This window comes from Hirundo rustica, chromosome 12 (assembly GCF_015227805.2).
Source record: "Hirundo rustica isolate bHirRus1 chromosome 12, bHirRus1.pri.v3, whole genome shotgun sequence".
Classification (NCBI taxonomy): Eukaryota; Metazoa; Chordata; class Aves; order Passeriformes; family Hirundinidae; genus Hirundo; species Hirundo rustica.
This window is the reverse complement of record NC_053461.1, coordinates 9,829,266-9,855,150: the sequence shown is the minus strand read 5'-3', so window position 1 is coordinate 9,855,150 and position 25,885 is coordinate 9,829,266. Positions and strand designations below refer to the sequence as shown.

Here is a 25,885-nt window from a genome sequence, read left to right as displayed (position 1 = left end):
GTTTCTCTGTGACCAAACTCACGTCTAATAAAGAATGAGTCAATATCCTTCCCCCCTGCACAAGCACTACTGGGGTCCCTTCCCTCCACCTAATATCCACAAGGTATACAGGAACTTATTACTTCAGAGCCTTTGTGCTTCTGAGGAACATCACTGCAACTCACCAGCAGGTTTAGAGTAAGCACAGAGTGGGACATAAACCAGGCTCATGGATGCACAACATGGTTATGTGAGTCCCACTTCCTTAGACAGGGTAAAGCTCCAGACATGACTTAGGGGGAGCCTCACATTCAGGGGGAGTGCTGGCACACTGAATCCATGACAGTGTCACTCGTGCCACCTGAGCAGGCTCCGCCCTGCTCTTCAGGTTCTGCTCCGTATATGGCAAAGCTCCTGATCTACCAACATCTGTTCAGTTTTTATACAAAGCAAGCCAGGGCTCTGCAAGGCAGTACAACATCTTTGTTGACATTTCAGTCCCTCAGAGAAAAGCTCTCCTTTGGCTTTGTGTAAGTCACCTTTGGCTGTGTCAGAAAATAGTGCATAGCCTGTTCTCTCAAGCAAAGCCATTTGCCTGTGCAAAGATTCCCAGCAAACAGACAGGAGGCAGCAGCTGGAGAAAGGAGACCTGGGATCACTGCACACAATCTCACCTTTTATTATTTAGCCACATTTACTGAACACAGTTTGGCTCTAAACCATCAAGTGCAAGAAGCCTGCTAATACACTCACTTGATTGGAGAGACTTCCCCACATTTTATGGGGCTCTATTGTAGCAAATGTCAAGGCTCGGCAAAACAAGAAGGCACTAAGAATTGTCTCACACAGCCTGGGCTCTTTCCTAACCAGCATGCATTTGATACTGGATTAAACAAAGAACTTGAGAGAAATCAGTTGTCTTAAGTTCAGAACACAGTTTTGTGTGCACACAAGCCACCCATCAGCAGCTGCAAGAACAAAGTATGACTTTCACTATTAATGGCTTCAAAAATACTTGGTTTTGAACCAAGTGGCACCCCACGTGCCTTCAAGACATTTGATAAAGACTGCAAAGAGGGAAATACATTAGAACATTACACCCACTCTGCCTTCAGCAATGAACCTGCTTTTGCTCCAGAGGTCATTCTGGAGTCAATACAAGCTTTAGAGCTTTAAGGCTGGCTTTTGCAGAACAATACAGTGATCGCTGGTGCCATACAAGCTCTCCACAAAAATTTCTCTAGTGCACTCCAACTCTATCACAGTACCTTCATTATGTCAGCTCAAGGTACACATAGCAAGGAACATTCCTACCTGGATCACATCATCCAATACATTTTTCAGTAACTGTCTACTTTTACAAGATTTGAGAAGATTTCCTGAGCCCCAGAATGCTCCTAAATGCACTTAGGCTTGGTACCAAAAGATAAAATACAACGTTGATGTGCCACAGGAAGTTAAACAGTACTGACAACACTCCAGGGGCCCAGAAATACTACAGAGCTTGTTAAATGATGGTAATCCTACGTAGTCCGCATTTAGCCCTACTGAAGACAAAAGTTTTCAATAGTTCCTGCTGATACAGCCTGAGGGACACTCTTGTGTTCAAAGTCACCAACTGGTATACACCTGAATCCATGAAGAGACAGTGTCAGAGAGCCCAGAGGACCATTAGAAGTATCCACGTAACTTCTCACCACACTGTTTAGCTGCAGGCAGTGCCTCAAAAGACACCTTTTTCCACCCATGAAAAGGAATCAGCAGGAATTCTCAAACATGGAATTAAGACAGCATTGAGATGGGACAAACAAACAAATAGTAATTCAGTCTCCTCCTTAAATCCTTTGGAGAGATCAACAAATCTCTGTATCATATCTATAACCAGGAACTCTACTATTCTGTCAAAGAACTTATTTTATACAGCTATCAAGTAGGTGGCTGAAACAGTATACGACTTGCCCTGTTGCCTCACACAGAAGATAAAATCCTCAATTCTTTGATATCAAGAAACTTGGTTTTGTTTTTTTTTTTTTAATCTTTTGCCAAAATACTATTCTAAATTGCAAGAGTTACAGTTCTATCAGCAAAAAGACTCTAATGCAAGAGTATTTTTTAAGCAGCAGCTGAGCAGGGACACATCACATACTTGGGCACTGCTTGTCTGAGCCCTTACAGGAAGCCAGACAGAACCCACAAATGAGTTCAGTCCTGTATCACTCTTCTACTTCCACAATAGTCAGGAGAGTGCTACAGAGGAGAAACCTCAAGAACAGAAAGGAGGTACTTTTAATATAACATCTAAAGAAGAAAGGTGTGTCCTAGACAAAAACTTAACTGCGTCAATAGCTGTGTCAGGGCACTGCATGGTACTAAAAAGAGAATAAACTCATAAAAACTGCAAGTCATGAGTAGAAAACATCCTTCAGAAAATAAGACAAATGCAAAAGTTTCACAGCAGTTTGGTCTGAATGCAAGAAGAAAAAAAATGTTGCAGCCGTTACCATCTCCCTAAATTTTAAGCTTGCTCTTTGCCCAATTATCTGATTTCCTGAGGATATATATTGTGAACAAAACTTCAAACAAGCAGAAAGAACATTTGAAGATCCAAGAGTCTGTACATATACAATTAACTGTAATGGGAAGGTGCCATCTCACACCCGGCAGAAGGACACTTCCACCTTGCCAAAGGCTTGCATGACCCAGGCACATGAGTGCTCCCTTCAGTTTTTAAGACCGTGTCCATACTTTACAAGTCATTAGAACATTTAAAATCACTCTCATCAGTGAACTCAAAGAGGAATCCAGGGGACAAGCAAATGAATAAAAACATCCTCCATTTTCATATGAAACACTTGGATGAGGTTGGGGTTGAAGTACACGCTCCACTGAAAGGAAACTGGAATAATCAATGTGCATGATTCAACCAGTTCAGGAGTTTAAAAAAAAAATCTATAATCTTCATTCACCAATGTTAAATCCTGAGGAGAGAACTAGGTACCTGCTGGGACACAAAAATGCTGCCAGTGTAGGGTGATTGTTGAGAGCTCCCAGTCCCCCAATAAAAGAACAGTGTAATAGTGCTTTATTAACAGCCCAAACCAAGGAACCCTGAGCTTTCTGTTTCACAGCTCAGAGAAGTAACTCAAGAGATGAGCTCCTCAGAAATATAAGCAAAGTCCTTGTGGGCAGCAAACATGGACAGATAAACCTAAGGGGAGAGAATGCAGAGGCAGATGGGCAGAGGTAATCAGGAATGACAGAAAGATGAGCAGATAGAGGGCAAGCAGAGTGCTTGAAGGACAGAAGCAGAAGAGCTGAAATTTTATAGCATACAAGTATTTTAAAAGTTAAATCAACAGCTTTCCAATACCATTATTTAAAAAATAATTCCCCTTAATATAGGCAGGAAGCCAGCTGCTTGCAAAATGACCTTTAAACCCTATGTAACATACCTTATTAGACTAATTCAGAGCTGGAGGTTGGCTGATCCTGAAATCCATTTATACAAGACAAACAGGCATTCAGCAGGGACAGGGAGCAAACATATTGTCAAAATAATTTTGTCTGCATTTCTGCATGCACACTCAGGCTCAACACAGTAGAACAGCATTTCTCCAGCTTCAGAAACAAGGAACACCAGACACTGAAGCACCATCCTAACTCAAGGCTTCTCTTGCTGCTTCCCTTGCATTACAAAGGTAACAAACTTTAATTATAATAAGTGTTGTCCTTCTGGACAGCTTCTGTGACTGCAGAGGTCTTTAAGAGCCTTTCACCAATGCTTAAAGGCCCCCAGTAAAGGTCTCTAACCAAAAAAAGTGTTATAACCAGAAGAATGTTCCTTACCAGAGATGAAAGTATCTGCAGCAGAGCTAACTCCCAACACTGCATTCAGATCACTGTAACACACTATCTTCAACATGTCTTGTTCCTGCATTTGAAGTACTGGTGTCCAGAAAGGCTTTTTCAATTGGCTTGGAAAGGTTTAGCTAGGACTGAAAGCTTTAAATTGTTTTGGAAGTATCACAAGTATGCCAGGAAATATCTCCAGACAAGGAGGCCTGGTGGGCAGACAGATAGTGTCACAGAAGGGTGAAAATCACAATTACTGCAGGCATTATGCAGAAAGAAACTTTCCCTCAAAGTTTGTAATTTGTAACAGATGAATGCTCCACAGCCTTGGATAAGGAAGTTCTGTGGAGAGAACAAATACTTGCAAGCAGCATCAGGGCAACCTCTGCAAATCTCCTCCTCCAGTGTGCCACAGTTCTGAAGAGAAAAGGACTAGCTTCCCACTTATGGGAAGGCTCATCCATCACTCATTAAGCCTTCAAAGGGTACTTGGAGCAGTCTTGCTTGCTTGGGAGCAACTCTTCCAGTGGAATGGGACCACTGCTACCACAATAACCACCTCTGCACATTGCCCACACAGACACATTCAGCTGAGTGGCAAAGGCTTTAAATCCCACTAGTCCTCAAAGTATTCAACCCCAAAACCTGCAACAAAAATACCTGATGGATGGTGTGTGGAGACTGCAAACTGCACACAGAAGGAAACCAACCTGTGCAGACTATGAGCAACAAAGAGCATAACAAATCTCTGGTTTCCCCAGTTTGTCATGAAGGCTTTGGCATCACTGATGAAAGTTCCCAAGCAATAGCCAAGTTGTCAGAGAATGGATCTAACATTAGGACGGAAGTTATGGAAGTCAGGGCTACTTTGGAACTTCCTGGGAGTCTGAAAGCACTTGACCACTGACCTTGTGCTTCTAACCAGCAGTTGCTATCGACAGCAATTTTTGTGGATCTGCTTCAATCTAACTTCAGCAGCAAAACATACAGTTTAAAAATTGGAAATTAACTTCTTTCTGTCCAAGACTGCTTGGTCATCAGTCTCCTGGAATTAATCTAAGAATTTCGACTTCCCACTTCCCAACAGTGCTACAAATCTTCTGTGAAAGAATCTGGCACTAAAACAGCCAGAGGTACAACAGTCTCTCACCCCCAAGCAACTATTTTCCATACTAGATAAGCCTGACTGAATACAGGCTACAGTTCTCAGGAAAAATGCTGTCTAACACACCACACAGAGAGCACAAAACTAAAGAAATGTTTGATCCATGTAGTCCCACTAATTTAAGCCTAAAGAGAAATAATTTTTGAAAAGAAAGAGAGAGAATATCAATAGTGAAATTTTGTAATAAGACTTTTCAGAGACACCCACTTAAAGATCTCATTAGAGCATCAGGTCAGCTAAGATGTCTCACTCCTGACTAGATAACTCTTATAATATTTTATTTCAAAAAAATTTTAGACTGCTTTTAAACGCTTTCAGGCAAACAAATTTTTAAAACAAGAACTGTAGCAAGACCATATTTTAGAAGTAACAAAGTGCCAAATAATTCAACTTCAGAAACTGTAATGTCATACTGACTTCTTTCCCTCTTTTACAGAAGTTGCTTTCAAAATCATCTGTAAAACATATGTATTTAGATTAAATATCTTTACCTGTAAACACATCTGAAATCAGAACCATCAAGCATGACATTAGACTCAAAAGCAAATATGCCTCACTGCAACAATGTCAAAACCCTCAAACAAACAAAAACCAGAAAACAAAAAATAAATGCACAGGGACTGGGTGTTGAACTGTCAGAAAACAGACTGTTTATAAGAAGAGAAATGCAGTCAGAAGTCCTCCTTCCAGATCAGGCAATGGATACAAGAACTTCAGAGGTAAAGATGATGTAGAATACGGACTAAGTATCACTGAAAGAGGAGCCCTGAAGCACAACCAAGCAAGTTTTAAACTTATTTCTGCTAATTTTTTTCAAAAATTATAAACTTGAGGAAGTTTGGGCTTTCTAGGGACTACAAAGAGCAGACAGAGAGAAGAATTTGTTTGTGTGGGTTAATAAGTGCTCACAACACACCAGGCTGTGGGGAACATCAGAGCTTCATGAAGTGCTTAGAGACAGAGCAAATAAAGAATTTTTGCCTCCTGTTTCATAAATACCAAGTACAGGCAGCAGACATTTCCATTTTAAGTAGGCCAGCATTTACTCTGGAACAGGCCTCATGTATTAAGATGGTGGTTTATGTCCTTCCAGGCAGCTCTATATTTTTAGTTTATCTACCAGTGAACTCTTGAGGATATGAAGTATTACGTATAGACACAAGACACGCCAGAACCTATAACTGCTGCCTTGAAAATCAAAACAATAACTGTTTCCATCCTTCATAATTAGAAGCAAAATATGGATCCTCTTCACCTTTGCAAATACCAGGTCAGGGTATGCCTGGGTACAGTTAATCCACTGCTCCTCTGTGTTTACAATTAAACAAACAGCAGCTGCCTGCAGCTTGCATCTCTCCCCCAACTCCCTTGTGGGGGCCACTTATTGAGTCATAAACTCCTCTGATAGTGTTATCACCACAGCATTTGCACAAATAAAGGTTGAAAGAGAGAAAGATTATTTTTAAAAAAGAGAAGTTCGTTTATAGAGAAGACAAGAAAAACTCTTTACAGATATGTTTGCTTTGAGCAAGGACTGACTGACAGGTTGGCAGGACAGCCTTATATCTGGCTGAGGATGGCAGGGCACAGCATCCTCCAGACAGGAAGCACACAGATTTATCTGAAACTACAAACCTGAATCCCAGAAAACTCAAACAACCCTAAAGCCTTTCAAGTTAGATACATTGTATTTCAGGCAGCACACCGGGCGTTAGATCGCCTCAATGAGGCTTCAACAGCCAAGATCTACCTCTGCAGAATCCGAGGGGGACGAGAAATCCTGGTATTTCTCAAGTACAGATACAGACCTTGCTATACCTGTTCCAAACTTTCTTTCTTCAGTCACACACTCTAACTGCTCCTCTCTAACCTGATAAGTACACAACCAACCCAAAAAGCACTCTAAAACCCACCAGAATGGAAACAACACTTTAGCAAAAGCCTTATGATCCAGAATGATCAGATACTTGCAGTGCAGCCCATGGCATCCAACTCTCTTTCTCTTAAGCAGAGAGAGATCCAAGCTGCAGAAATGAAAGCTCCCAGCAGGCCATGCTCCAGCAGGATCAAGAGTGCTTGAGCAAAACTGCTCCATCAGGATGGGACACTGCAGAAACACCTGCAGCATTCTCTCAGCAATCTAAGTCCCTGCTCACAGATTAGAGACAGACTTCCAGCAGAGTTGTAATGCTTTACTTTGTGTGCCAAAAGGGAACTGGACTTTCATGGAGACCACTTGGAAATGTAAATGCAATAAATTGACCACATTCCTTTTCATTACAGTCAAGGGCAAAGCAGAATAAAGATGACTCAAGGTTATGTTAAAAGTCTCCCTTCACTGGAATTCAGTCAATCAGTATTTCGCAAGGGCTTGTTTGCACACAGCAGAGTGACTCACAGCAAATGTGTGCGAATTTTCCCTGCACTTTCATTACAAACCCTGAATGTTCATATACAGAGAAACTCACCAGTTTATTGCATCGTCATTTCCTTACACAGACAAGCCCTAAAGCCTTGACAGAAGTAGGTTTACCTTTGTCTGTTATGAATAGCAGATTTCTGAGAAGCTGGACACAGAACAGGGAGGAAGAGTGTAGGATTATGAATGGCTCCTAGCTCAATGCATACAGCTCCTGTTGACAAGGAAATACATGTCTGAGCTCCTGATAGCTTGGTTTGGCCAGGAGCTAGTGCACAAAATTTTCCCCTTGGTCCTTCTGTGAAAGATAGGCACCTAGAGACAATAAGGACGCCCCTTAAAAGAAGGAATCCACATAGACATTTTTCTGCACGCAGTCGTAGGAAGCAGGTTCTGTTTGAAATATCAAATCACATTAATATATGGTCACCAGAGGCCTCCTTTTCCAACTGGCAACTGGTTGGAGATTCCCTGGTATAACCACTAATTATGTAACAAAGTAACCAACTAAATCTTACCTTCGATTCAGATTTGCCTATTGGTGTGAACAGAATGCAAGGACAGCAGAATGGGTCACAAACACTCTGAAAAGCTTGCATTTGAATGCATATTTGCACAGGGGTGGCAAGCAATTCATTAATAGGACTCAGAGTTTTTAAAACAAAATAATTTCTTTTCCCCTTCCATCTAGACCCAAACTAAGGAATTAGCACTACCCACTCTCTTTTTCCTTCCAGACCCCCTTCTCACTGGCACGAAATAAAACCTTGGGGAAACAGCAGCCACAATTTTCAATTCTCATTATCTAACGGCAGCAGTAGTTCTTGGTGAAACTTGCGGTCAATAAACTACAGGCAATTTTGAAAGACACAACGGGAACTGCCCCTCCTACAGCTGTCCCATTATCCCAGCTTTTATTAGATTTAAAGCCAGCGATTTTTGTGCTGTAGCTCAAGTTCTGCAGAGCCACGGAAACAGACCACCAGAAAAGATAAAACACTCCTAAATAAAACAGGAGCAATCACAGTAACACCCTCTAAAGTCAGAGAACTTCCACATAAGCAAAGCACGGGATGCAGCAAGGAACCCAGTGCCTAAAGGGGCTGATGCTGCCGCACTGAATCAATGGTGACACAACCAAAACTCAACATTCAGGATGGCATAAATGGAAAAGCTCATGAGGAGGTTGGGCAAGGTAAATTGAAAGCACACTGACTGGCTACAAAGGCAGACAACCAGAGCAGGATCCCACTCCGATTACCATGAGTATCCCAGAACTGGCACCAACTTTGCAGTTTATGTGCCTACCAAGAGGCAGGGGGAAATACTCATCTCTGTCTGGCAATTCAGCTGGCCTGTTTCAGATGCCATTTTAGAATCAGATGCATCATACTCTACATATGCCTATTTCTCTCTGTTGACTACAAGAGATGAGCAATAGCCAGAAAATACACAGAACAGGTAACAGCCATATCTCTATCATGCACCACAATAAACTAACCTTTTCCAGGAAGAGGGGCTGTACAGGAAACCAGTAGAAAATAAATTTTAAAACTCATTGAATGATTACCTGATATAATTATTCATGGGGCAGAAATAACTGAGCGTGTATCTCAGCTCCGGGCTCAGAAATGTGCACAACAACAGGCAAAGGGAAATGGTTGTCTTAAGGAACGGTCTCGAACAAATACAGTAAGGGGGAAGAGTTAAAGAATTATTCTTATCCACTGCAAGCTGTAATTTTCAGTCTAGAAATCTAGAGCTTGCTTTCTCTGAGTCTAATGTATACCATGCCCTAGAGTCATTTTTGCCAGCCATCAAAAGGAACTTGCAGAGAACCAGATGCTTCATTAAAGAATATTCAGCAAGCCTTACACAATCTTTAGTAAAAAGCAGAACAAATCACCACCATGCAAGTGAGCTGAAGTCACACATCCAGCTTTGATTACTTTTTCTCCTGCACTGGAAAACAAATTGTGTTTTAAAAAATTCTGCCTAAAAAGTACCCCAGAAATTAAGAGATTCTGGCTTTTCTTTCCCACGTTGCTCCAACCTGAATTTCCTGAAGAGGAATGTGTGAAACAAGGCCATTTGGTAAAAGATGCTAATTTAAACTTAAAGAAAAATGACAGCTTAAAAAGGGGAAAGGAGGAGGGAGTTTTAATCCTACATGATAAAACAATAGCTTTGTGATTGCTACATGTATCTCAGGAGTCAGAAGAGTCAGTAAGAGCAGTGAGGCAAATTGTCAGGGCCAGTTCTGGCACACTGTCATTATCCGTAACAAATTAATATCCTATGCACTTCTTCTTCCAGGTAGTTTTTAATAATAGGGGGGGAAAAAAATCCAAAGTTTACTGAAGACTCTGGGAACAAAGACAACCAGACAACCCCAGTTTTTGGCTTATAAAGAAAACCTACGAAAACCTCCATCAAATCCAAAAAAGATCCAAGTTATTAGGATCTTTCACTGCCCTCTGCTGTTACCAGTCATTTAGTATCCAATTTACTCTTTACTAATATCGGGCTGGGGCTCAGGGCTGGCATCATCCCAGCCCCTTTCTCAGGCAGGTTGGAGCTGCAGCTTGCAAATATGCTGAAGTTTAATGCAATCTGTCTTCTTTGGTAATCACATTCCGCCCGCACCGCATGCAATAAAGATGTACTAGTAAATGCATTTGCTAAAGATATACTACACTGAAAAGGCTACAAGCCTGATTTAGAGGAGGCAAGGAGGATAACAGAGGCTGGCAATAGATGCACCAATGCTCTGCACACAGCAGCCAGGGGCACGGATTGTGCAGCAGCAGCAGCACAGGCACTACTTTACTTTAAAGCTGAAGAAGAAACAGAAACCACATGTTTTGGGAGCTGGGGACTTTAGAGATATCAGAGAAAAGCCCTTTCCCTGGCAGCTTTAACCTTGCTGATTTGCAGACATACAAAGACCTTCTTTGTAAACAGGAAGGAAAAAAATTCCACTAGGATTAGCAACAACATTTGGTCTAATATATCCTGACAATTTTCCCATCTCCTCCTGTTGGGCTTCTTCTGGGAGTCGGCTGGCAGTTTGTTTCATGTTATACTTAAACCAGGCATACAGCTTTCCCTCACAATGCTAATGCAGAGAGAGACTGCTTCCATGAAATATCCACCTCTCCCCGACCCTTTGCTTTAATAATCCCATGGGAGAAGTCTCAATTTTCTATCACCATCCTTTTCCCTACATCCACTTTACTATATTCTCAGCACATTTGGAGAATTTTCTACTGTCAAAAAAAACCCAAAAAAACAAAACAGAAAAGTCTGCCCTTGAGGGACACCTGACCCACTGAATTCTCACATGGCCCAGGACCATACCCTAGTTGTAATGTCCAAATACTTCATTTTCTTTTCCCCTTCACTTGTTTCAATAGTCAGAAATTCTTCCAAGGTACTGAGCAGCCACTGTCCTAAGGCATCAACAGAACCTACTGGGACTCTGCATCTCAGAAGGAAGGGCCATAAGGCTTTCCTGGCCTCCCACACAAGATAAAGAGTTTTTAGGAGTGTGGAATTTTCTTAACAGGCAGCAGCTTTGCCCACTACAGAACCTTTCCCCATGCAGCAGTGAAAAGAAGCACGATCTCCAACTGCAATGTCCCATAACAGGCGATGTTTAGAGCCTGTTGAATACGTTGCAGACATCGCCAAAACGGATTTACTTACTGTTTGCACTATGCAACATCCAAGAAGGTAAGACCAGGCAACAACATTGACTGACTTTGAAACCTGGGCACATTGATTCTACTGTTTTGGTGGCAGCTCGGTACAAGAGGACCCAATGACAGGAATGAAATTGTGATATTCCACAGTGTGACTGGGAAATGTGGAATGAATGTGGGAAAATGGCTCCCAAGGAAGATCTGTCTCCTATGAAAACTGCAATTTAACTAACAGATAGCACAGCTTACAAAAACACTTCTCAGAAGAAAGCACCATGCAAAACAAGACAGCAAAGCCAGCCAGTACAACATAGAAGCTTCTATTACCTTCTGAGCTGCACTAACACAGCGCTGATATTCCTTTGCCAGCTCCGAGCAATTGAGGACTTGACGACTGTTTTCTCGGTAGCACTTCAGAATTTCAGACTGCAGGTTTGCACAGATAGGATCAGCATTCCTCCTCCTGCAGGGAAAACAAGCACAGAATGTTATGTGGAGTTTTCAACCACTTACTACCACTTTGCCAGCAACACACATACTAATTTTATGCTGGAGTCATGTAGTCCTAATAGAGAAGCTGGTGGGAGCAGCAAAAACCAAAGTGGGTCAAATGACCAAGAGTGTCTTTCAGCTGAAAAATCCGGGGTACTTAGCAGAAAGAAGGAACATGATCTTTCTTAGCTGGTGTAGAAGGCTGTTTCACCCTTATATTAAAACATAATACATCTCCTCTGCAGTCAGAAGGAAAAAAAAAAATCCCCACGTCCAAGAGTTTCAACAGTTTTCTCAAATCACATTGGAAATCTTTAGCAAAATTCAGAAATCCTGGCTGGGCCTGCACTTGATCTGTAACAGTCTGACAAAGAACTGAACAGACTTATTGAATAAGCCACCTCGATCTATTGAATTTTCATGTATTTAAACACTACAGGAAATCCAGCATGGTTGGAAGTACTGCAATTCTCCGAGTAACTTGAAAAAAAACAGAATAATAGCAAGACCAGATATCTGTTTCTTTGTATTTCTGCAGAAATTAGTACTCATACTCTCTAAACGGCATTGACAGCTACCCAAGAACAATTAAGGATGGTGCCCTTTTACTCTAATGTGCATGTGTACATATGGCACATCATCAGCAACAGTACCAATAAAGGGGAAGGTCGTTGCAAAACAATCCCAGCAACAATGGCACAAACATAGTAATGACAGTGACATCAGCTGCACAGAGAGGCAGACACAAATTGCAGGCATTTGCAGCACCATGGCCCTGGTATGTTTTACCAGCGAATAAAAGAACAAATGATTAGGTGTAGCAATCCTCAGATGTCATCTCCTAAACCATAAATCCCTTTAACTCCTTGCATTTCCTGCCCCAATATGCTAAGAGATCTGTACCCAAATATCAAACACACCTCTCCCTTCCAAAGCACTTAATGCTACAGGCAGATATTAATGCCGTGCTATGATGTATTCATTTCCACAGTAACAACAGGCACACATTCAGCAAAAGGGCTTTACAGAAAGGCAGAGAGAGGGAAAATATCACCTGTCCCTGGGCATGTCACAGTCTCTCAGGTGCAACAGATTCCTAAAACAGGAAATCTTAAACCAAGATCTTCTAAAAGCTTTTGAAGAGCTCAGATACAATTTTCCAAATGCACATATTTGTAAGGTGCTCGAAAGAAGTGGAACGACCAAAAGAAGAACAGTTTTGTCTTTTCCATATCAGCAACCTGGGTGCACTCTCACAATAATTTGGTTGAGATATACTCTAATTGATACTTCTTCAACCCTCAGTCTTACTGCGAACATACATGGACAGAGCAGGAACTTATCAGTATGACAGCCTCACTCTGCAGCACTGAGATTTGGATCAGAAACCAACAAAGATACTATACAGACTTCTTTTTCTATCTCTTCACTAATCTTACAGCTTTTAGAAGAAACTTATTCCAGGCACAGTCCTTAAGTGTCCATTTCTAATTTCTATGTTATATAGTAAATCACCTTTAAAACCTCAAAAATCCATATTCTAAAAAAAAAAAAAAAACCCACAAAAACAAACACACACACCAAAAAAAAAAAAAAAAACAAACCACCCAATACTTTAAATTTTGGGATAGAAAAGAACTCAGAGAGAGCTTCAGAAACTCATAATGTTGGCATTTTGCTTTGTCACTAACTTTAATATCACTCTAATCAAATCAGTGGCACTGTGGAAATGATACCAAACAATATCAGGTCAGGAAATACCACCAAATCCCTCAATTCATTGAAAAAGTTAAGAATTTTAAAATTAGGCTTTTTCAAACTCGGTGATGTTAAACTGAAGGGCATTTTGTAATTTTCATTTAGAAACCTGGAAGATCTAAAAGGTACAGTATACCACAAACCAGTTTGTATTCATCTGAACTGAACAACATGGTACAAAAATCTCAGAAATATTTAGATGCCATTGTCAGCAGGGAGAGCTACAGGAATTGTGTTTTGCTTTAGATCACTGTCCTTCCTATGGTCCTTCCTATCAGTCCTCACTGCCTAGAATAAATATGAAGTTAGGACCCACCTGTGGGCTCAGACAGTGCTGCAAATTCTGTGGCCCTCCTACTTAACAGACCTCTTGGTGCACAGCCCACAAGGCTATTTAAAAGCCACACAGTGGTGAGCAAGAAGCCACAATAAAGAGTATTGTTCCCTAAAGCCTACCAGAGGCAGGCGATCAATCAGCACAGACCAGTATGCATTGCCCAGCAAGTATTTAAACCAGCATTCTTAAACACCACTTCCCACAACACAGGGAGGATTTATTTTGTACCATGTACCCAAAATCATAACAAGATTATTCTCCTTTATTTCTTCAAAATAATACCTCAAGCTGTGGTTATGCATCAATTGCACCAGCTTCTCAAAACAGATTTAGAGATGCTAATCAACAAATAGCAAAGTTGGTTTAGGTAATTATCAATACAAGTCACTGAAGAATCTGGGAGTACACAAGTTATCCTCATCCAGCAGATTACTTCTGGTACCCATCTGGACTGGAAAGAGGTACCTGAAGTGCTCTGCTGAACAGCTGCCTGAGATGCTTTCTTCCTGCACACCAATCACAATGCTGAATCAAGGGGGTGCCATTCTCCTGCTCATATTCAGTCTCAGCTTCAGGCTACAACACAGGGGGAACTGTAGCCCTCTACACATACAACAGCTGCACCTTACAGGTGTCTGGCTTTCCTCATACATATCTGAGACAAAAAGGAACTAAACCAGAAGCATCCAACTACAAACATATCTGTAAGAATACAATGACATTGTGGGTTGAGTTCCAAAGGAGGTGGACTTTCATCCACTATCTCCCTTACACCCTCAGCCTAGCTCAAGGCTGTTGGCTCTTAACTAATCTTTAGAAAAATTCATCTTCTGGATACCCGACCACACTGCTCCTGATGTATCATTGAGGGTTTTTACTATTATTTCACATATGAGAGAGAAGGAAAACAGAAAAGGGATGAGGTTTGTATATACAATTAGCAGAAGACTTGAATGCCTTGACCTTTCTCCTAAAGTGGGTCAAAGTTTTAAGCATATGTCACCACCAAATGAAGTAGACAGTTGGCCTCTGTCTAAAATAAAATATGTTGCAACTGCTGCAACTATTATCAAAATAGGTGTAAGAGGCTCCTTTACAGCAGCTAGGAAAAAGGCAGGAGAGAAAGGCTGGGCTGGGAAGTGATAGCACAATATCTGCAGATGGAAGTATTGAAGACAAGTTCTGACAATACCTTGGAAAGAAATACATGCAGGACATACAGAATATGAAAGATTAAATCAATAACTCTCATCTGTTTAAAGAAGGAGGAAAGGAGAAAGAATACAGGTTGGAAAAAGGAAAAGATGGATTTACAAACAAAATTCATTAACAGTGCTTCCCCTGTCACAGAGAGGAAAGAAACCTTTGCTTTGCCACTGTACAATGGGCACATACACATGAAGGCTACATACACATGAAATTCATTATTCCAGAACTTCCCCTCCCATGGAGAGCTTTAAATCAGTTCTCTGTCTGGAAAAGAAGGGAGAGGTTTTCTTAAAATGAAACAAAGGGCATCCTTCTCTCTACTATCTCTTAAGACAGAATGAGCACGATCTTGCTGCATTTTGACACCGAGAGTTACCAAACCCTTTCTATCACTGAGTATTCACTTTATTTAAGAAATGAAATCTCATCAACTTATCCTTCTTCTATTATCACTGCTGACATCAATCTGATAATATTGGCCTGGTGTGGAATCGTGCTATTATATGTCCTCTTGATATTTAATTTAAGAGAAATGTCTGCAGTGGGGTGAATATGTGAAGCAAGCTTTTTGTTACTGGCAGCAGTAAGAATGCTGGAAGTGAATTAGACATTCATCTTAGTCAGGGCCAATCTAGTGGCACAGAGGAGGTTTTCTTATTAACCCTCTCCTAACTGTCAATAGCAGCAGGTAACAGCTGCTTCAGTCAATGACTGCATTCGTCTTGGCAAATTCATTCCTACATGGACATAAACCCCATGAAGAAGTACAAAGTGTCTGGGAGGTTAAAGCAAAGTTATTCGAGAATTTCTAGCATAAGCACTGCACTAGGAGGAAAAAATGCCAGTCTAAATGTCCATCAATTGATCAAGAAGCAACAGTTTCCAAAGACAAACACCCAAACCCACTGCAGAAAGCAATTAAGGCCGTTTCATCAAGATACAGACCCAGAGACAGAAGGCTTCAAACACAACACTATGGCTACTACTCAGGTGCTGCTGACAGGCTCCCTTTCTGAAAGAATTATAGACTCAATAATGGAAAGCTGGAAGAGGTCTGTCTGTGTATTTGTTGGTCCTTCCACTCAGCTGAAGATCAAACTACCCATGCAGAGATACAACTTAAGTGCTTCAGGAATCAGCAGTTCTTTAGCCTAGTGTAAAATCAGTAACTCCACAGTGAGTAACACAGCATCACTTGGCTTTACTGGGAAGAACAGCAATTCCAGATGGACTTAACAGCAAGACCTTCTTTTTACATTTTACTCTGGGAAACCATTTAAGCTGAACAAAAAACTCAAGATAGAGTGTAGTGGGTTTAGTTAAAACTGAGCGAAAACACCAATTAATGTAGTGGTTTCACATTCGCCAAATTCTGTTTGCCGAATTTAGTGTAGTGGTCTTAGTGTTTACTTTCTTTTTGTAGGAGAGAATCAGGAGGAGCAAAGGCTCAGCTTAAAAAATAAATATTTTTATTAACACACACTAGAATAATGGAAAAGTAAAAAAAAAAAAAAAAAAGAAACTTCAAAACACTCTTCCCTTCCCTAACTGTTAACTTTCTTACAAAACAACATAGAGAGACACAACCTGTGATTTTCAGTCAATTTCACAATTTAAACATAATCTTTCATCACTTTGGGAGAGGAGTCTCTCTAGAGTCTTATGGAGACACTCACCACAGGACAAAAACAGTCTTGTGGCTCTCAACGTCACAAATCTGCAACTGCCTGGAGTTTTTGCAGATTGTGCTGTTCCACCCATTAGCAGCCTTTCCCCTGGCTACTTAATGGGCCTCTCAGTGTATCTGGGGTACTGTTTAAGAATGCTTCCTCTAGTACTAAACAAGGATTCTCTTCTTCTATCTCTAAAATCATCTCTATCTCAAAAGAAATAGAGACCTCCTTCTACTCCAGGAGTCGAGGGCTTCAAATCATTTTCTCTCTAAAATCATCTGCATCTCAAAGGCTGAGACCTCCTTTTACCCCAGGAGCAAGGGGCTTTAAGATTCCCACTTAAGTCTCAATCATATCAATCCCCAACTTTGACTAGAACTAGCATTCCCCCAACAACATTAAGACATTACAACAGTCCATTCCTCCATAGTTTACACCAGAGAAATCCAGTTAAAAATCTTCACATCCTCAATCCCTCCTTTTAATAATCTTTATCAGGTTTTTCACTCTTGCTCCACTGACTTAATGTGGTGTCGTTTCTACATCTACTCTGTCTCTTTCTTTTCTCTCTCATGGAAGGGTTAGGCCTTGGAAGCTTCATGTTGCCAGGAAAGGGTTAAATCTGCCCAGGCCTGCAGTGGCCATGTGATTTTTGCCAGGCAGGGACAGCAGTCTCTCCCCCACTGCATCTCATATCGGCTGGGCTTCTCCCCTCCACTTTCTTTCTTTCTCCATCTGGGATCACTGGAGGAGGCAGGGGTGGGGGGTGTTGAACTACAGCTCTGCCCACCCCTCAGTGACAATCAGGGTGGCCTCCTCAGCCCAACTGGGCCCATAGTTGTTATCAGGGGCCTGGCAGAGATCCGTCCATCCTCCACGACTCCAAGGAGATTTTTCAAAGTAGCTGATATTAAGCTGCTCCTCTCCTCCCCCACCAGGAGCTGATGGAGCCCAGCCAGGCCTCGGGCCAGCTCCCTCCACCAAAAAAGTTGGTGGGGGGAGCAGCAGACCCAACTTGACGTCACCTCTTCAGCTAGCCAGAAGGAAAAGGGCTGACCTGAACAAAATCAGGGTTTATATAGTTACTTCCCAAAGTTGCATTCAACATTCTTAGTGGTCAAAACAGATGCCAATATCCCAAACTAGCCTTCTGATAGGTCCCTGTCCTTTCTAAAATAATTCCAAGGTCCTGACAGGGTAACACTCTACATTCCTCCCTAACTAAAAATTAAACTGTGCCAACCCACGACACAGAGGTTGATGGTTTCTAAACTCAGACACTTCGATACCTCTGCTCAGAAACCTGATAAACAGAGATACGCAGGGTCCCTCATACAAGCCAACTTAAAAGTAGCTGGCTCCAGCACAGCTGCAAGCAGCAACCTAAATGGGTCAGCAACCTGGAATTTCTTGTGGGCTACAAAATCCAATGACTTGATTAGTTGCTTTCTGCTGCATTATTTGACTAAGACCAGTGTCTAAACCAACTTGAGGAAACCACATTTAGTCACCACTGTCACTACAGCACAGACAGCCCCAGACACCTGCAATGAGGTGCACCCGCAGCACTGCCGGTAAATCCCAGGGCACACAGCAGCAGCTTCTGCATATATTAAGCAGCTGTATAGCTACTTAGTATGTTTATATATCTGGAGTTCATTACATACATTTTAGACTAAGCTCAGCGATGCTTTGGTCACATAAGTGTGGCGTGCTGCCAGGCTACACTGTACACATATAAAACCCAATAGATGGTTAACTGACCTGTAAAACTGCATCCTCTCTTGGGTAGCAGTTGGCTCTGATGGCTCCTCTAAGATGTCAGAAAAATTACTCCAGACAGATGCAATACACTGCACATAGAAAGGGTTCATTCTCTCTCATTATTGTATCCTTGACATTTACAGCAGAAAATTAAACACAATTGAAGCATTTTATTCACATATAACAAACTCATCAGCACAGAACAAACAGCCAGGCAAGCTAACTTTCAGCATAGGCTGCAGGATGCTGCACTATCACAAAACAAACAAGCTATAGGATTCCCATAGAAGCTATGGGATTCCCTGATGCTGCACATCAGCTTCATAACATGGTTTTAATGGAAGAGGTAAGATCAGCTGCATGGTGAGGGAAATAAGAGATGGGAGAAGCTTAATAGATTATCCAGATGTCTACTAAAAAGCTACATAAGCTGCATAACCTAGCACAGTGTAAACTGCATGTCTCATGAGGCTAAACTAATGTGATCAGGAAGGAAGTATTTCTGATCAGCTTCAAGTATTCAAAACACTGCTCATCAGGCTTTGCTACTGATCCGGGTGGAATGAAAAGCTTGCAGAAGTAACATACTGTTTAGAGCAAGAGGGGACAGACTAAGAGAAAAGGTGAAACCTCATGACAATTTTCAGAAGAACAGGAGTGCTACCTCCAAATTTCAGCTAAAGCCGCGGTATTTCTGACTACATCCTTTCACATACCTTGTCACACTGTCAGCAGCACACTCCTGCACACCTGCAGTATTGCCCCTCTCTCTTTCTCGACAGCTGCATTTCAATAACAGGTCACCCAACTCTATTTCTCCATACATTGTTCATGGAGTGCCTAATGAATGGTTTAAAGTACTCTGAGTTTCTGGGTGACTCTGTGATCCTTCAAAATTTTTCCCTCAAGTACTTCCCAATCTCAATTCCTCAATCCAAGCTGTTTTGACAGCTTGTTTGAAACTGCCACCCAATTCCCCACTGGAGTTCATGCACTCACTGCACCCTTGTTCTTCCCGGGACAGATACCTCCTTTCCTTCCAATCACAGATATGCAGAAGCTGTTCTGAAATCTTCTTCTGTGTAAGTAATTAAGATTCTATCACTGAGAACAGAAGGTACCACAAAAGTCCAAGACTCAAGCATCAGCCACTCACTGTGTCACTGTAGCACGTTCAGGAGAAACAGCCTGCCCAAACCACATTTCATTCACCAAAGGACAATAAAACCAACCAAAAGACCCAAACTCTAAAACATACAGATTGATGTCAAAAGTAACTAAAATCTAGTTGTCTTCTGTAACAACCTCTAATTCTGAAAATCAACTTCTTCATTTCAGTCATGAAATTGATGCAAAGAGATTGTGTGACCCATGAAATGCTGGCTCCAGCTCTCCATCTGACTTACTCCAGCATATCACAAACTCCCCTGTCCTTCTACGTGATTTATCCTCACACACAAGTGGTCATTTCCCATTTGATCATTGGGTCATCCTGAAAGACGTTGACCTACCCTTCATTGCGTTTTGCCAAGCACAGTTTCAACCAAATTTAACTGCCTTCCTTAGACCCCATAAGCTGCAAGCACTGGGGTTGTAGTGGTGGGCTGTGGGTCTCTGGGGGAGCAGAAGGGTAGCAATAAGCAAAAAACTGTACTAAACCACATAAAATATCCTTATCCTACCGAACCTGCAAAGGCATTAACTAATCACCCCTATTAGCATTCTGCATGGCAGATGGCAAGTGGTTTAGAATAATGAGAGACTTTTCCCCACAAGTAGATAATTCCAACATACATTTGGATGTAAATTCTTTACTGATTATGAAGGTGGAATACTGAGCTATGAGAAACTGCCAGTTTGGAAGATGAAAGGAAAACTACTGCCTCCTCCTTCATTTGCCATGAGATACAGAAGTTAACAGAATTGGATCGCCTGCCCACAAAGCCATGCACCATTTTTTCCCAAAGATGCCAATCTACTAAAAGTTGACTAGCAAAGATGAAAAGCCTAAAGTTAGCAGCAAAACAGTCTCTGGAAGCCAAGCAGGAATGAGTCAGAATCTTGTTGCTGGAAGGAGTTCTCTGAATCAGAAAGGAAGCTGGCTCAGCTCCCACAAGGCAGAAAAGCAATATAGCAAGCAATAACTGAATCCAAAAACAACACACAGCCCAACAAGTGACCTGAATAGGGATTTTCTTTTGTCAGATAAAAAACATCATCTAGAAACTGCTTAAGATCTCAGGTCAGGAAGGGAAGGCATACAGTCTGTAGAAGATACATAGTGTAAGCCCTAAGAATATATGGGTTGTGACAGTGCTATAATGTTTGGGAATTAGTTGGGAAACTGTTAGTCTATTAAATACCTTCCCAGAAAGTTTTCAAAAAAAAGTAACTGAAGATGTAATATGCTGATTTCATATAACCACAAGACATGAGGGACAGCAGGTTCAGTAAATTTCTCATATGCGAGACAATCTTATAATAATGTCACACTGCAAATGAATTTTTTTTTTAAAGAAAAACCTGACTATCCATTTGAACAGCAGCTGCTTTTCCAAAATGCCAGTGCACTAGGTTCCTACAGTTTACTTCATGCTACACAAAGGGATGGACAAAAATACGAGTCAATTAGTATACTCTGCACTGACAGAGTGGCATATCCTGCTAAAGATGCCAAAACAAATTTAGAGAGGAGATTGAAGCTGCTGGTGTTAAAGTTCAGGTGGGATCTGAAGCTAAACATTCACCTTATTAAAAAAATATCCCCTTGCTTCTGCCCACATTCTCTAATCTTCAAAACCACAGGGCTCCCTTTTACCAAGCTGTGCAATTCTGAACACTGACTCAGCAAAGATCCCCATTAAGCAGCTACTCATCCCTCAGAGAACATCAATAATGGTACCTTCAAAGCAAGCACACACAAAAAGTCTTAAAAGTCCATTTTTGGGGGGGAGGTTGCAGGTTTTTTGTTTTTAAGTAAATATTGTAAGCTCAAGAAGTCCTCAGAAAACAGAAAAAAACTTAATAGAAAACTATTTAGATAACATGGTTCTAAGTCTGGAGAACAGCACATAGATTGTCTCAGGTGAAGTGAGCCTGTGCCACCTGATGCTGCTCCACTGTGCTGCTGGTGGCCCTTGCAGTCAGCACAACACTGATCAGCTCTCCAAGGAAGCAATATTCATCCCTGAACAAGTGCTCCTGCCTTCCAAATGCCAGGTTTTTGGGTCACATTGGTTTGAATTGTAGTTGGTATGCAAGCAAGAGACACTGCCAGGACTCAAAAGAAAATACAAGTGCAATGGTCCTAATTTAATGAAACCGGGCAGAAACACTAATTAATGTTGAGGTTTTAGTATTTATTCTTTTTCTGTGGGAGGGAGAGATTAGGAGAAAAACCAAAACAGGCTTAAGCTTAAAAATAGTTTTATTAACACACAACAAAAGAATGAAAAAAAAAGTTGAGAAAAAGAAAACTTAAACCAAAACAGAATGACACTTTAAAACACTCTTCTCTCCTCTTACAAACTATTAACTTTCTTATTAAACAACATGGAAAGACACTTGGGATTTTCAGTCAGTTTCACTATTTAGACAAAATCACTCATTACTTAAGGAGAAGAGTCTCTCTAAGGTTTTTCATGAAGACGTTTGCCACAAGACAAGATAGTCCAGTACTCCCAAGGTCACACATTTGCTGCCGCCCAGAGTTTTTGCAGACTGTGATGTTCTATCAGCAAGGCCTCTCAGTGTATCTGGGGTACTATTTACAAATACTTCTTCTAGTCTAAAATCATCTTTGTCTCAAAGGCTGAACTTCCTTTTAACCCAGGAGCAGGGGCTTTAAAGTTCCCAATTAAATCTCAATTACATCAGTCTTCAATTTTGATTAGAATTAGCATTCTCCCCAACAACACTAAGATGCTACAAAGAACAGTCCATTTCTCCATAGTTTACCCTGGAGAAGTCCAGTTAAAAATGTCCACTTCTTCAATCCTATTCCAATATTATTAGTTCTTTCATTTCTAATCCACTGACTTCATGTGGTGTCTGTTCTACGTACCTTCAGTTTTCTTTCTTCTTTCTCTCAAGGAAAAATTGTGCTTTAGAAGCTCTATGTTGTTAAGAAAGGGTTAAATCTGCCCAGGCCTGCAAGGGCCACATGCAGGCCCCGGGCTGCAGGGGCTGAAGAAAATGCAAAGCTGTGCTGATGGAGGAGGCTGGTAAATGTCCTTTTTTCCACCCCTCGGTCTCATCCAGGGCGGCTTGGCTTCAGAGTTGTTATGAAGCTGCAGGCTTTCTTTCTCTGCTGCCAGGAGCAATTAAGCTGGGCCATGTTTTGGTCCCTTCTGCCAAGGTCTGAGCATGTGGTCAGCACTGCCGAACTGCAGCTGCCTCTCTTCCCTGCTGGCAAGCAAGGGAAAGGGGCCCACCTGGTCCAGGCCGCTCCCTGTGCGGGCAGCGGGCCCTCGGAGGCCTGGCCGGGCCCGGCCCAGCCGCCCAGAGGGGCAGCAGAGCCCAACCTGGGCCCACCTGCCACCTACGATGTTACCTCATGGCTGATTCCGAAGCGAGAGAGAGATCTGCTGCAGACTGGAGTTTAAATGTCCTTTCCAAAGTCGCATTGACATCCTTATTGGTCAATATCTTGCTGCCAATATCTTGGCTAGCTTTCTGATAGGTCCCTGTTCTCCCTCCCCAAACCACTCCACGGTCCTGGCAGGGAAAAATCATTTCACATTTCTCTATAACCAGAAAACAAAACTGTGCCAACCTATGATAACAAGTATAGAAAGCACCAAACCCAGCAGGGTTCTCTCACAATCGGGTGAATATCCCATAACCTAGAAACCTATTTTATCAGAGTAACTTCACGAATGATCAAAATCACACAAACAAATAAATAAATAATACATTAAAGTTATTGAAGTCTGGTTTGATGGCAGAGATGGTTCTTCTCTTCTATAAGGGAGAAAAGGACTTCAATGTCTCATCAGCTCAGCATTAAACGCCACCAACTTCCGCTGTGAAGATGAATCACCATGATGCAAGGTGTCCACAGCAGTCCTGCCAAAGTCCTTATCTCCTTAGAAGACAAAAATATAGAAGCTCTGACCTACATAACAAACTATTTCCTCAAATTTCCCCCACTGGTACTTGCCTTTGGTGTCTTCTACCGTCCCTCTAAGACTTCAGGAGGAAACTGACTCAACAGTAAGGACACAGCGTGTATAATCCAGAATCAGGAATGCAATTACTGTTCAAAATAGCAACATTGCCCTTGAAATCAGTTGCAACTGAATTAATGACCAGATTGTTAGAGTGTTAACCTCAACTTTGCCTCAGGCTGCTAATCAGGAAACAAGTCATTAATTCACTGCTAACAAGTGGCTTCTCAGGCATTATTGCTTCTGACATCTTTAAGTGACCACTCTTTCCGGAAAGCTTCCCTAGATAACTTTAACCTCAGTCCTTTACAGATCAGCCCCATGCCATTACCACCAGCACACTACACCACACAGACACTGACGAGAGAGGCAGAAAAACACAGCAGGAATACTCTAAGCTGGGTCATTAATTAATATTCATTACACCATTCCCAACTCAGATCAAGAGGAGGGGAAGGCCACAAAAAGTTCGGGATTTCAGTGTGGATCTGCCATTATTTCCAAATACAAAATAAGACACTACGAAATCTGGAGAAACCTTGCTTTCACCACGGTACACGTTGGAATATGCAATTTCCAAGGTGAGGGCAAAGATCTGCTTTTATTTTCAATGTATCCTACACAATAAAGAGCTGAAATATTTCATGTCCTCTGATGCACAAAGTATGACTGAGGTTTGTTTCAACAGCTGCACAAATACCCATGCTTCTGAAAACAATCTGGATTTGGCCTGCCAACAAACCCTGATCTAAAGGCTTTATAAAGGTAACATTACTACAGAAAACAAGTGCTTTTCGTGTAAAAATTGATAGCAACAGAAACATTCCTAAAAGACGACATGGAGTTTTTGGCACCTCTACCTTTACTATTCGAGTTCTTGCTATTCAGATCTTATTTTATAAATTCCCAAGTTCTACCAACGTAGTGGTGAAGAAATGCTCCTGCAATTTTGAAGAGACACCAGTTTTTCAGCGCTAACAGAACTGCAATCTTAGTTCATTGGATTCATCTTTCATCATGCATGAGAGAAAACACAATACTGTACTGTTCCTACTGTGTGAATATTAGATTGAATGTTACCCATTTTACTAACTGGGCAAAACAAAAATCTTATTTAGAAGCAGCATCTTAGTAATCCTCAAGAACAGAACTTCAGAAAGAAGATTCAACAGCTTGGATAAAGTACACAATCTAATGAATTTTCAACATCTAAAATTTGGTTCAAAAAAAGAATAATCTGGCCCAATAGGAAAATTTATGCAAATCCACAGCACATATTCAACTTCTATTTCCACTTGCCATATTCCTAAAGCAGTAGGAGAATATACAGTGCTAGAAAAAAAAGTTTTTTATAGAAAGGATGATAAAGTACTGGAATGGTCTGCCCAGGGAGGTGGTGGAGTCAGCATCCCTGGATGTGTTTAAAGTCTGAATGTGGCACTCAGTGCCATGGTTTAGTTGCAGTGTTAGGGCTGGGTTGGACTTGATGATCTTGGAGGTCTCTTCCAACCTTGTGATTCTGTGAAATCAATGCACGGGTCCAAGTAGTTGCTTAACAATAGGTCTTCCAGAATAAATAAGGAAAATGTTAACATGCTAAGGTAATGAGTGAAAAACTTTGTGAAGCAGAACTGAAAATGATGAGAAACTTTCTTTCAGTAAAATGCACACCATGTAAAATGACACAGTCAAAATTCACCCATATACTTTTACTGTCTCCTGAAATAACTTTGAGGAAACTCATGCATTATAATATCTTAGAGAATATTTTACTTTCCTACTAAGAGGAACTTTATAAAAGTGAGAAACAGAAAAGCTTTGACTAATAACCCATCTCTTTAAATAAAGATTATGAAATAGACACAGTGCAGACAGAAGAAGGAACAACTAGCACAAACCAAGCATCAAGGGAAGAACAGGACTGGGACAAAGTCAAATAATTTTGGTGAAGATATCATCATTGCAGGGCACAAAAGCATTATGTTGAGGCAAGGCTATGGATGAGCTTCCAGCAATAATCAATCTCTTATTCCTGAAAACTCTTAAATCCCTGTTGGAGAGGCTCTTAATTTGAACACTAAAGTAATCATTTATCTAATCTAATGACACGAGAAATCCCAGAGCAATTTTGTTTGAAGACTATGATGTCTTTACCCTTCTCCTTTGTTGGGGGTTAAGTTTTCCTGTGGAATTTTTCCCCCCCATAAGTTGCTAGGAGACTGAATACTGATGCTTAAAGGGTGCTTGTCCCACACAAAATAAATAGATCACTTAGTTTGGGGGGGGAGGGAAAGGCTCAGGGGCTCAAGGAGCTAAGGGTGGTCTCTTCTACTCTCGGTTTTTGGAGAGGACTGTTGGGCAACTG

At 41.4% G+C, this 25,885-nt stretch overlaps 1 protein-coding gene across 2 annotated transcripts in view; it reads right to left on the bottom strand.

Moving 5' to 3' along the window:
* The window catches only part of CHCHD6 (coiled-coil-helix-coiled-coil-helix domain containing 6), a 116,314-nt gene that overhangs the window by 24,935 nt on the left and 65,494 nt on the right, over positions 1 to 25,885 (bottom strand). For both annotated transcript variants that reach the window (XM_040076726.1, XM_040076727.2), the window contains one exon: positions 11,447 to 11,582. In XM_040076726.1, the coding sequence (XP_039932660.1) occupies positions 11,447 to 11,582 (136 nt within the window). The remainder of the gene's footprint in view (positions 1 to 11,446; positions 11,583 to 25,885) is intronic.